This window comes from Macaca mulatta, chromosome 8 (genome assembly GCF_049350105.2).
Source record: "Macaca mulatta isolate MMU2019108-1 chromosome 8, T2T-MMU8v2.0, whole genome shotgun sequence".
Classification (NCBI taxonomy): domain Eukaryota; kingdom Metazoa; phylum Chordata; class Mammalia; order Primates; family Cercopithecidae; genus Macaca; species Macaca mulatta.
The window spans coordinates 79376593-79389766 of record NC_133413.1 but is presented as its reverse complement, the minus strand read 5'-3'; the positions used below and the strand labels follow the sequence as shown (position 1 = coordinate 79389766).

The 13174-nt window shown below is 36.8% G+C and overlaps 1 protein-coding gene across 1 annotated transcript in view; it reads right to left on the bottom strand.

The window, feature by feature from the left end:
- C8H8orf34 (chromosome 8 C8orf34 homolog) overlaps positions 1-13174 on the bottom strand; it is a 494601-nt gene that overhangs the window by 100975 nt on the left and 380452 nt on the right. Inside the window, exon 9 of the mRNA XM_015145533.3 lies at positions 9093-9178. Coding sequence (XP_015001019.2) covers positions 9093-9178 — 86 coding nt within the window. The remainder of the gene's footprint in view (positions 1-9092; positions 9179-13174) is intronic.

The following is a 13174-nucleotide window of genomic DNA, read 5'->3' as shown; positions in this document are numbered from 1 at the left end:
AATCTGCAACACATTCTTGATACATTATTTAATTTCTCCGGAAATTTGAGTCCTTATAATACTCAGTAATTATGTAAATGAGATTGCTGAAGGATATATACAGGTAAAGATTGGTAAGTTGGAGTTATTTTGATAAAATTTAAAAAATTATTGGCAACTAATTAAATAGTGTCTGTCTTGTGCCTGGTTTTGTATGGGGCATGATAAGTAACGTAAGAAAACTTCAAGAAGCATATAATCCAATGGAAGTAGGAGAAACAAACACAGAAGAAGCAATTCAAAACAATTTGGGAATGAGAGAAAGAAAATATCAGAGAGACTTTACATGATCTTACAGCAGATGATCTAAATAGGCAGAGAAGGGAGAGAAAAGGCCTTATTGCTAGTCAGGGAAGGATGGCGTAAGTGAAGATACACATGCAAGAATATCTACGAGCAGAAACCAGACTGACTCCAGAAGCTGTGCGAGTGTCAACGAATGGCCAGCCTGGGGCCTCCATGTTGCTAGTGACACATTACTTAATGTTCATTATCAGGGTTAAATGTCTATCATAAGAACATGCCATGTCATCACCACAGATGTGAGTATGTATTAACTATGGCCATTTCTTTGTATTACGCTACATTAACATTGGTTTATGTTCCCTTAGCAGTTTTTAAAAAAATATTTATTACCTAATATTTGACATATAAAAATATAACATCTGTAAAACATTTATATAAATATAACATGCAAAATATATCACAGCTATTATTATATGTGATATATTTAAATTACAAATTACAATGACAAAATAAACACCCCAAACCCACCACTTAATAATTAGGGCATTTTCAATAACCTTCATATATGTGTGGGCTCCTTCCTTACCCCATCACCCAGTCTCCCCATACCCTTGAGAATAACCAATATTTTGTGTTTGTCATTCCCTTCTTTAAATATAGTTTTGTCACTTATGTTTTCCTAAAGAATGTATTGGCTAGATTTGCTTTTTGGAGCTTTATTAAAATGGCATTCTGTGACTTGCTCTTGTTCAAGAAGCATTAGGCTTTTAAAACTCATTTAATGGTGAGCTGCAACTTGCTTATACCAGACTGGGAGAACCAAGTACCATTTCAGTTTGGCTGCTGGAAATCAGTCACAGTGGGAGTATTCACACCATGGAAATCATCAATCTCTACAAATCAGGGCTTTCTTTTTTCAGGAAAACAATTGTTCTACATTTACACACTAGAAATCTGAATGCCTTTCAACTACATACAGGGGATCTATTTGTACGTCACTGATTTTATCCATTGCCTGTATATAGTTGAAACGCATTCAGGTTTCTACTGCGTAAAAAAATTTCATAATTTATCCATTTCCCTGTCTATGAACATACTAACAAGGGTTGTTCATATTTCATGCTATATGAAACTTGTTTCTCTAAAGCATTTACCTAGAAATGGAGTTTTTAGATTATAGGTTAGTTTTTAAAATCTAATAGTTTTTAGATTATTAGGTTTTAGATTATATAAATGCTCAAGATTTTAAGATAATGGAAAACTTTTCAAAAACTCATATACCTGTAATATACGAGTTTCTTTTTACCTATGACTTCACCAGAACTTAGTTTTGTCAGTTTTCTTAATCAATGCCAATCAAAAGCTTGTAAAAGAAAAAGGATTGTATCTCTCCATGGTCTTAATTTGCTTTTCCACGATCACTAAGGTAGTTTAAGTATTTTTCATCAGCTTGTTGGCCTTTTGTGTTTCCTCTCTGTAAAATATATATTCATAATTGTTACTTATTTTTCTATTGATGTGTTGATTTTTTATTTATTAAATTGTAGGTGTTCTTCATATTCTGAATATTAATCTTTGATCAGTGGCAATTACATTGCAAATATGTTTCCCTATTTGTGGCTTTTCTTTGGGCATCTTTTTTTAATTTTTAATTTTTTTAATAGGTTTTTGGGGAACAGGTGGTGTTTGGTTACATGAATAAGCTATTTAGTGGTGATTTCTGAGATTTTGGTGCACCCATCACCGGAGCAGTGTACACTGTACTCAATGTGTAGTCTTTTATCCCTCGCCACCCCCACCCTTTCCCCCAAGTCCCCAAAGTCCAATATATCATTCTTAAGCCTTTTCATCCTCATAGCTTAGCTCCCACATATAAGTGAGAACATATGATATTTGGTTTTCCATTCCTGAGTTACTCCACTTAGAATAATAGTCTCCAATTCTGTCCAGGTTGCTGTAAATGCCATTATTTTGTTCCTTTTTAAGGTTGAGTAGTATTCCACTATATATATATATCACTTTTTTTAATCCACTCATTGATTGAGGAGCATTTGGGCTGCTTCCATATTTTTGAAATTTCAAATTGTGCTGCTATAAACATTTATGTGCAAATATCTTTTTCGTATAATGACTTCTTTTCATCTGGGTGGATATCTAGTAACAGGATTGCTGGATCAAATGGTACATCTTCTTTTAGTTCTTTAAGGAATCTCCACACTGTTTTCCAGAGTGGTTGTACTAGTTTACATTCCCATCAACAGTGTAAAAGTGTTCCTTTTTACCACATCCACACCAACATCTATTATTTTTTGATTTTTTTACTATGGCCATTCTTGCAGGAGTGAGGTGGTGTCACATTGTGGTTTCGATTTGCATTTCCCTGATCATTAGTGATGTTGAGCATTTTTCCATATGCTTTTTGGCCACTCATATATCCTCTTGAGAAACGTCTATTCATGTCCTTAGCCCACTTTTTGATAGGATTGTTAGTTTTTTTCTTGCTGATTTGAGTTTTTTGTATTATAGATTCTGGATATTAGTCCTTTGTCGGAAGTATAGATTATGAAGATTTTCTCCCACTCTGCGTTTTCTGCTTACTCTGCTGATTATTTATTTGACTGTGCAGAAGTTTTTTAGTTCAATTAAGTCCCATCTATTTATCTTTGTTTTTGTTGCACTTGCTTTTGGATTCTTGGTCATGAAGCCTTTACCTAAGCTAATGTCTGGAAGGGTTTTTTCTGATGTTATCTTCTAGAATTTTTATGGTTTCAGTTCTTAAATTTAAGTCCTTGATCCATTTTGAGTTGATTTTTGTGTAAGATGAGAGATGAGGATCCAGTTTCATTCTTCTACATGTGGCTTGCCAATTATCCCAGCACCATTTGTTGAATAGGGTGTCCCTTCCCCACTTTATATTTTTTTTGCTTTGTTGAAGATCAGTTTTCTGTAAGTATTTGGGTTTATTTCTGGGTTCCTCTATTCTGTTCCAGTGGTCTATGTGCCTATTTTTATAATAGTACTATGCTGTTTTGGTGACTATGGCCTTATAGTATAGTTTGAACTCAGGTAATGTGATTCCTCCAGATTTGTTCTTTTCACCTAGGACAGCTTTAGCTATGCAGGTTCTTTTTTGGTTCCATATGAATTTTAAGATTGTCTTTTCTAGTTCTGTGAAGAATGATGGTGATATTTTGATGGGAATTTCATTGAATTTATAGATTGCTTTTGGCAGTATGGTCATTCTCATAATATTGATTCTACCCGTCCATGAGTATGGGAAGTATTTCCATTTGTTTGTGTGGTCTATAATTTCGTTCAGCAGTGTTTTGTGGTTTTCCTTGTAGAGGTCTTTCATGTCCTTGGTTAGTTATATTCCTAAGTATTTTTTTTTTTTACAGATATTATGGAAAGGCTTGAGTTCTTGACTTGATTCTCAGTGTGGTCGCTGTTGGTATACAACAGAGCTACTGATATGTGTACATTAATTTTGTATCCTGAAACTTTGCTGAATTCATTTACCAGTTCTAGGAGCTTTTTGGATGAGTCTTTAGAGTTTTCTAGGTATATAATCATATCATCAGCAAACAGTGACAGTTTGACTTCCTCTTCACTGATCTGGATGCCCTTTTTTCCTTCTCTTGTCTGACTGCTCTGGCTGGGACTTCCAGTACTATGTGAATAGAAGTGGTGAAAGTGGGCATCTTTGTCTTCTTTCAGTTATCAGGGAGAATGCTTTCAATTTTTCCCTGTTCAATATAATGCTGGCTGTGGGTTTTTTATAGATGGCTTTTTTACCTTAAGGTATGAACCTTCTATAACAATTTTGCTGAGGGTTTTAATCCCAAAGGGATGCTGGATTTTGTCTGATGCTTTTTCTGCCTTTATTGAGATGATTATGTGATTTTTGTTTTTAATTCTGTTTATGTGCTATGCTACATTTATTGACTTGCATATGTTAAACTATCCCTGCATCCAAGGTATGAAACCCACTTGATCCTGGTGGATTATCTTTTTGATACTCTGTTGGATTTGGTTTACTAGCATTTTGTGAGGATGTTTGCATGTATGTTCAAGGAGTCTGGTCTATAGTTTTCTTTCTGTGTTATGTCCTTCCCTGGTTTTGGCATTAGGGTAATATTGGCTTCATAAAATGATTTAGAAAGGATTACCTCTTTCTCTATCTTTTGAAATAGTGCCAATTCTTCTTTGAATTGTCTGATAGAATTCAGCTGTGAATTCATCTGGTCCCTAACTTATTTTTGTTGGCAATTTTTTATTACTATTTCAATCTCACTGCTTGTTATTGGTCTGTTTAGAGATTCTATATCATCCTGGTTTAATCTAGAAGGGTTGTATATTTCCAGGAATTTATCCATCTCCTCTAGGTTTTCCAGTTTATATGTGTAAAGATGTTCATAGTAGCCTTTAATAATTATGTGTTTCTGTGGTATCAGTAGTAATATCTCCTGTTTCATTTCTAATATAGCTTGTTTGCATCTTCTTTCTTCTTTTCTTGGTTAATCTTACTATATTTATCTTTTCAAAAACCAATTTTTTCTTTCATCTATCTTTTGTAATATTTTTGTTTCAGTTTCTTTTAGTTCTCCTCTGATCTTTGTTATTTCTTTTCTTCTTCTGGGTTTGGATAGTTCTTGTTTCTCCAGTCCCAGGAGGTATGACATTAGATTATCTGTTTGTGCTCTTTCAGACTTTTTGATGTAGGCATTTAATGCTATGAACTTTCCTCTTAGCACTACTTTTACTGTATCCCAGAGGTTTTGATAGGTTGTGTTACTGTTATTGTTCAGTTCAAAGAACTTTTTAATTTCCATCTTGATTTCCTTGTTGATCCCATGATCATTGAGGAGCAGGTTATTTAATTTCCATGTATTTGCATGGTTTTGCAGCTTCCTTTTGGATTTGATTTCCAATTTTATTCCAGTGTGGTCTCAGAGAGTACTTGATATAATTTTGATTTTCTTAAATTTAATGAGACTTGTTGTGTGGCCTATCATATGGTTTATTTTGGGGAATATTTCATGTGCTGATGAATAGAATGTATATTCTGCAGTTGTTGGGTAGACTGTTTGGTAAATATCTGTCAAGTTTAGGTCCATTGTTTCTTTGTTGACTTTCTGTCTGGATGACCTGTCTAGTGCTGTCAGTGGAGTATTCAAGTCCCCCACTATTATTGTGTTGCCATCTATCTCATTTCTTAGATCTAGTGGTAATTGTTTTATAAATTTGGAAGCTCCAGTGTTAGGCATATATATATATTTAGGATTGTGACATTTTCCTGTTGAACTAGTCCTTTTATCATTATATAATGTTCCACTTTGTTTATTTTTAACTGCTGTTGCTTTAAAGTTTGTTTCATCTGATATAAAAATACCTACTCCTACTTGCTTTTGGTGTCCATTTGCATGGAATACCTTTTTCTACCCCTTTACCTTAAGTTGATATGAGTCCTTATGTGTTAGGCGAGTCTCCTGAAGACAGCAGAAACTTGGCTGGTGAATTCTTATCCATTTTGCCATTCTGTGTATTTTAAGTGGAGCATTTAGGCCATTTACATTCAATGTTAGTATAGAGATGTGAGGTAGTATTCTATTCTTTGTGCTGTGTGTTGCCTGAATACCCAAGTTTTTTTTTTCACTGTGTTATTGTTATATGAGTCCTGTGAGATTTATGCTTTAAAGAGGTTCTACTTTGGTGTATTTCAATGATTTGTTTCAGGGTTTAGAGTTCCTTCTAGAAGTTCTTGTATTGCTGACTTGGGAGTGGCAAATTCTTTCAGCATTTATTTGTCTGGAAAAGACTGTGTCTTTCCTTCATTTATGAAGCTTAGTTTCTCTGAATATAACATTCTTGGGTAACAATTGTTTTGTTTAAGGAGGCTAAAAATGGGTCCCCAATCCCTTCTGGCTTGGGTTTCTGTTGAGAAATCTGCTGTTAATCTGATAGGTTTTCCTTTATAGGTTACCTGATGCTTTTGCCTCAAAGCTCTTAAGATTTTTTCCTTCGTCTTGACTTTAGATAACCTGATGACTATGTGCGTAGGCAATGATCTTTTTGCAACGAATTTCCCAGGTGTTCTTTGAGCTTCTTGTATTCAGAGTTCTAGATCTCTACCAAGGCTAGGGAAATTTTCCTTGATTATTCCCTCAAATATGTTTTCCAAACTTTTAGATTTCTCTTCTTCCTCAGGAACATCAACTATTCTTAGGTTTGGACATTTAACACAGTCCCACACTTCTTGGAGGCTTTGTTCATTGGAGGCTTTGTTCATGTTTTTAAAATTCTTTTTTCTTAGTCTTTGATGGATTGGGTAAATTGAAAAACCTTGTCTTTGAGCTCTGGAGTTGTTTCTTCTGCTTTTTAATTTGATTGCTGATACCTTCCAGTGTATTTTGCATTTCTCTAAGTGTGTCTTTGACTGCCAGAAGTTCTGATTATTTCTTATTTATGCTACCTATTTCACTGAAGTTTTCATTTCATATCCTGAATTATGTTTTTGATTTATGTAAGTTGGACTCACCTTTCTGTGATGCCTGCTTGATTAGCTTAATATTCAATCTTCTGAATTCTTTTTCTGGCAATTCAGATTTCCTCTTGATTTGAATCCATTGCTGGTGAGCTTGTATGATCTTTTGGGGGTATTAACCTCGCTTTTTCATATTACCAGAATTGTTTTACTGGTTCCTTCTAATTTGCGCAGACTATGTTAGAAGGAAGATGTAGGATTCAAGAACTGCTGTTGAGATTCTTTTGTCCCTTAGTGTGTTCCCTTGATGTTGTGTTCTCCCCATTCCCCTAGGAATGAGGCTTCTTGAGAGTTGAACTGTAGTGATTGTTTTAGCTCTTCTGGGTCTAGTCATCCAGTGGAGCTACCGGGCTCTGGGCTGGTACTGGGGAGGGTCTGCAAAGAGTCCTGTGATGTGATCAGTCTTCAGGTCTTGCAGCTGTGGATACCACCACCTGCCCTGGAGGAGGTAGCAGGGGAGTGAAGTGGACTCTGTAAGGGACTTTGGTTATGTTTTTGTTTAGTGTGCTGGTTTTGTGTTGGTTGGCCTCCAGCCAGGAAGTAGTGCTTTCAAGAATGCATTGGCCCTATGAGGAGGATGCAAACCCGCCCTAGGAACACTTGGTTAAGTATTCAGGTTTCTCAGGTGGTGGGGAGGGCCATAGAGTTCCCAAGAGATTTTGTCCTTTGTCTTTGGCTACCACAGCAGGTAAAGAAAGACCACCAGGTGGGAGCAGAGATAGGTGTGTCTGAGCTCAGCCTCTTCTTGTGTGGGACTTGCTGTTTCTGCTGTGGGGGATGGGAGTGTGGTTCTCAGTCCAATGGGGTTATATTCCCAGGGAGATGATGGCTGCCTCTGCTGAGTCATACAGGTTGCCGAGGAAGTAGGGGAAGGCCAGCAGTCACAGGCTTCACCCAGTTCCAAGGCAGCCCATAGTCCTAAAGGCTGGTCTCACACCCACTGTGCCGCCTCAACAGCAGTGAGTTTATTTCCAGGCAACAAGTGATCAGGGCTGAGAACTTGCCCCAGACCATGAGTCTCCTCATCTAGAAAGTAAGAAGACTCACAAACTTTTGCATCTCAGGGAGCCTGCAGTGGTGGTCCATTTCCTTCAAATAGTCTGTGGATTCTCTCGGCTTTCTTGGTATGTTCCTGCGGTACTTCTTGGAGCAAAAGTTCATGATGTGAGTCTCCACATACTGTTCTGTCTGTCCTAGTGGGAGCTGCAATCTGGTCCTGCCTCCTGTCACCATCTTAATCTTGAGCATCTTTGGGCATCTTTTGATAAACATGAGTTTTTAATTTTCTACAGTTGAATGTTCCAATTATTTCTTTTATGGCTGGAGATGTTTTTGTACTGTTGAAGAGGTCTTTCTCAATCCAGGTGTAAGAAAAATACTTTCCTATAGTCTATCTTCTAACTAACCAGGTTGAATATATGGACTGTGTTTTGCTCTTACGCTGACTGATGAAGATGTGATGTACCTTAGATGGCACTGGAGTGACATTACCTGTACTTATTTACATATACAACAAACATTTTGAATTGCTCTGATATTAAGTTTGTTTGCTAAGTTAAGGAATTTCCATTTTGTACTATAGAAAATGGAAATGAAATAAGCAGCTTTATTTTCAGAAAAACAATGAACCAAAGAGGGGTGAGATTGTCCAAGGAGGGCCAAGAAGGGAGTTATACTTGATGGAGAAAGAGGGAAAAGACATAGACCAGGCAATATTAGGGCAAATACAAAGGAGGCTGACTCTGGGAGGAAATTCAGAAGTGACATTGACATAAATGGAGACCAATTTAAAGCAGGGCTGGGAGAGAGGGAGTATGATATTGTCAAGTATGATATTGACATTTCTGCCCAAGAAGAATGACTGGATCAATGATGTGAGAATGGGAGCAGCGGGTATAGCAAGTGACAAGGGGCAGAGAAACAGTTTCATTTTCTAGAAATCCAGCTGACAACGTGGATTTCTAAAGTTTGAATTAGTGACATAATTTGGGGAGTAGCCAACTTACAGTTGATCTGTTTGAACCTTAAACAGAACAGGGGCATAAAGAGATTACTCTTCAGAATCCACACTTCTCAATTCCTTCTATCCTTTGCTCTTATCCTGACACAAACAGCCCCAAGGAGTGTGCCAGTGGTAGATACGTGACCTGCAGCTACAGTGAATTCACGCAAAGGAAGATGTCTGGTTTACTTTTTTCCTTTATTTCTTTAATGTTTAAGTGACACTAGAACTGCAATAAATATTGTTGAACTTAAAACTTACCGAATGAATCTGGGATTTTTTCATCTGGAGAATGAAGCATTGGTAGTGACTCTTCTGTCCTTTCTTCCAGATTGTCTCCTTGAAGCCTAAATAATTAAAAATGGTCATTGAAACATCTCATAATGTTAAATTGTGAAGTGTGAACTATGCACCATGGGGAACATGGCTGTGAACTTCAAGATTCTAAACTCAGATATGCATGTTCAAAATAGAAATATAAGTTCACTAAAGCCATTTTAATATAAGATTTTTGCTATTCTAACCATTAAGGAGAAGTCTCCTATATTTCCTGTTATATACCTGCTATACATGCCAGGATTTATCTAGGTAGAATCTGCTTTTCTTCTCAGTCTGATCGTAGAAAAGTTTAGAAGCACATATTTTCACTTAAACCCCAAATGGGAATTGAGTGGAAGGAAAACAAGAGGCCACACAGTGTGCTCGCCTAGCATCAGGGTCTGGGAGTCATAAAAGGGTTTTCTTGATTCCACAGAGGTTTATCAAACACAGTCTTCCAAATCAACCAACCTAAGCTTTAAGACCTGTGGGTCGAGATATGTATCAGCAGTGGAGGTAAAGATTCCTAAGGTGTGACTGCCCAGGCTTCTCATAGACACTGAGCCTTCCTCAGGAGAGAACAATAAATACAGGCATAATTTATAACTATACTGGATTGCTTCAAATGTTATAATGTTATATAAGTTGTAATTTTTATAAATGTTATAATTCTCAGCCATTTTATATCTTTGCTTTTATACACCACAGCAGAATCTCATATAATTTGCTTTTTGACTTTTACAAATTCAATCATATATGCATATCTCTTGATCTTCTGTGTAATTACAATGTGAATTATATATGCACCATAATTTTTATAATATTAAATTCTGCACATCCCTCTATTATACATTTATACTTACTTATTACCTTCTGTATATGAAATCACACTTACTGTATTGTATAAGAAAATTAAACAATTCTCAAGGGGAATTTCCTGAAAGTTGTAACATTTTTTGCTAAACTTTGTATGGTTTTGTACTTTTAATTAATTTTTTAATTAATTTTGTAAAAAGGCCACTTTTAAATAAATAAATTAGCCACATATTTTTCAAATATTCTCTACTTTTTATTATATTCCCTTTGGATAATCAATTTCAGTATTCAGCAATATCAAATATTCTGTTGTGGGCTCTCTTTGTCCAGGACCATTCTATCAAAATCATATCAAAGAGAGAAGGTACAGAGATGCATTAAATATTAAAAGGTATGAGTAAAAATTATTATTGAAAATTCACAATGAACTCCAACACATTGGGATATTTAATATTAAGTTAAAACCCCAGGCCAGGTGTGGTGGCTCACTCCTGTAATTTCAGCACTTTGGGAGGCTAAAGCAGGCAGATCGGTTAAGGCCAGGAGTTCAAGTCTGCAGTGAGCCATGATCACGTCACTGCACTCCAACTGGGGTGACAGAGTGAGCGCCCCTGTCTCTAAAAAAAGTAAATTTTTTTTTAATCCTAAAAAGAAAATAAATCTCCAACAAAGACAGAAGGAAGCAAGATCTAAAAACAGTGCTGTAATTTTTGTTTGCTTGTTGTATTCATCAATAAAACAAAATATTTATTTAGCACTTACTAATATGCTCAAGCATAAGCCAAATGTCATAGAGATGCAAAGAAATTATAACTGTCCCTGATAGGCTTTAATATATCTTAGTGGAAGAGACCAATGGCTATGGACAAAAACTCAACAAATTGGGTGGCCTTGTAGCTGGCTTGTCCTTGTCCACACAGTGCCCTCCAGATACCTTAAGAGCTGAGTTTACCATGACTTGGCACCAATTCCATTGCGGAATGCTTCACAGCCCTGCCATCCTCGAGTGCTCTGCCAATGTTTCCCAAGCTGTAATCCACACAGCACCACTTCTGTAAGAGGTTAATGGGTACTGTGCAAACAAGGGGTGTGTGGGCAAGTCCGGGAAATACAGTCTAAATAAAAGTTAAATTGTTTTTTGTTTTTTTACCATAAGAGTTTTACTCATACTCCCAAAACTTTTTGCTTTGCTTTCTAAAACTCCTTTTCCATATTAAACAAACTCCCTTATATTTTCAGCCCCTAAACAGAATGTTGGCTGCTCGTCGTTTTCATATTGGAAAGTCTCCCCTAAGAATATCACATCCCTTTTCTCTAAGACTCTTCCACTACCTCCTCTCCCGGGGAGGCTGCCTGACCCAGCAACCTGAGATAGCACAGGATTATGTATAACTTTCTTCTCTCTGTCTGCAACAACTTGGGTCAGGCTTGGAATTTTCTTCTTCAACTCAAGTGTTATTATTATCCTGAGTGATTTTGATATTCATGTGTATCTACCTGCTAATGTTAAAGTCCCTTGACCTCCTCACATTTGGAGATCTTCCCTTCCACTTCACCTTCCTTAACCTAAGGACAGACTTGGAATTGCTTCACGGCAGAAATCTGTAAGCCCCGTGTTCTGGTCTCCGAAAACAAACTCACCTCCTTCAGGCTCTTTCACAGTGTCACTCTCCTTAATACTTTCCATCCAACCAAATATTAACAAACCTCCATTTCCCTATTCTTTCCCCTGAGTATCAGGGAATGTCCCCTCCTGCTTCCTTGCCTTCCCTGCTCAGTTGGGACTCATTGTCTCAGCTTCTCTGCACCCCTGTCCTCTGTCACTCCTGCAAAGGCAGACTTCAAGCCTATATTCACCTACCGTTTTTCCTGCACATGTGCTACTGAACAATACTCGAGAAAATCATCATTCTAGGATTGGTGACTATAAATCAGTGATCTCTAACTTTAAACTTGAACTTCTTGGTTGTCTTTCTTTTTTCCATTCCTTTGAAAGTATTTTCAAAAATCTTGCCATCAGTTCTCCTCTGTGTCACCCAGAACAATGATGTAATCAGGAGTACAGGCCTCATCTTGCCCTCACACACCACCTCCAGAATTATCTTCACCCTGATCTGTATTCACCACCTTTCCAATGCACAGAGCACAGGAGGCCCTGTCTCCTGTGTAAGGCTGAGGTTATCCATTATGCTGGAAAGATTAGGATCTCAATGTCTCATCAACCTATTTTATCCACTGTCACCCCACCACCAGTATTTTTTCTGTTTTTTTCCACTATCATTTCTCACAGCATATGAACAAGCTCACTTCTCTTTCAGTCTTTAAAAAAAAAAAAAAAAAAAAAACAACCCACAAAAATAAAATACCTCCCTTAATTATGTAAAATAACTAGCTGTTTCCTTTTCATGCTCAATCCTCTTTGAGCCAAACTCCCATATTTTTCATTCAATGCCTTTACATCCATGGTTTTTATTCACCCCTCAACCTATTTTAATTTGGTTTGTGCCTCCACCACAAGAAAACAGCTTATGCCGACTGCCTGACCTCCTAATTGCCTTGCACAATGGGAAATTTGCAGCCCTTGTCTTTATTTGACCTTGTGGTCAAATAGATGTATTAATATCTATTTGTTCTTAAGGCAGTCACTGCTTTTCTTCTGTGGCCCTTGTCTCTCCTGCATATCTGACTACCATTTCTCATTCTCTTTTAAAGGCTTTCTCTCTTTGTAAACCCATAAATATTATATTTTCCCTCAGCTCTATCCAAGGCCCTCCTTTTCCAATTCTAATCATCTCCCTGAATCATCTCATCCACTTTGATAGCTTTTTTAAGTTCATATAGGTTGAGAAATTTTAAATCTTTATCTTAAACCATCAGCTCAAGACTGGCATACCCAAATTCTTATAGGACATATTACTTGTATGCAAGATAAACTCCTCAAAGGCAACATGTCCAAAAGCAAACTCATCTTCGGAATCACTTTGCACATGGCTCTCATTGCACATGGCTAACCAATCTGTCTTGCTGAATCTACTTCTTAAAGAAATGTCTCGAATCCATCACTTCTTTATAGTACTGCCATAGTGTGACTTCTTATCTTGATTTGTCTGGATTATTGTGTAGTTTCCTTACAGACAGCCATACTTAGAAACCCCTTTTCCATATGGCTACTAGAATGTCCAAAACACAAATCCAGCCATATTTTTCTC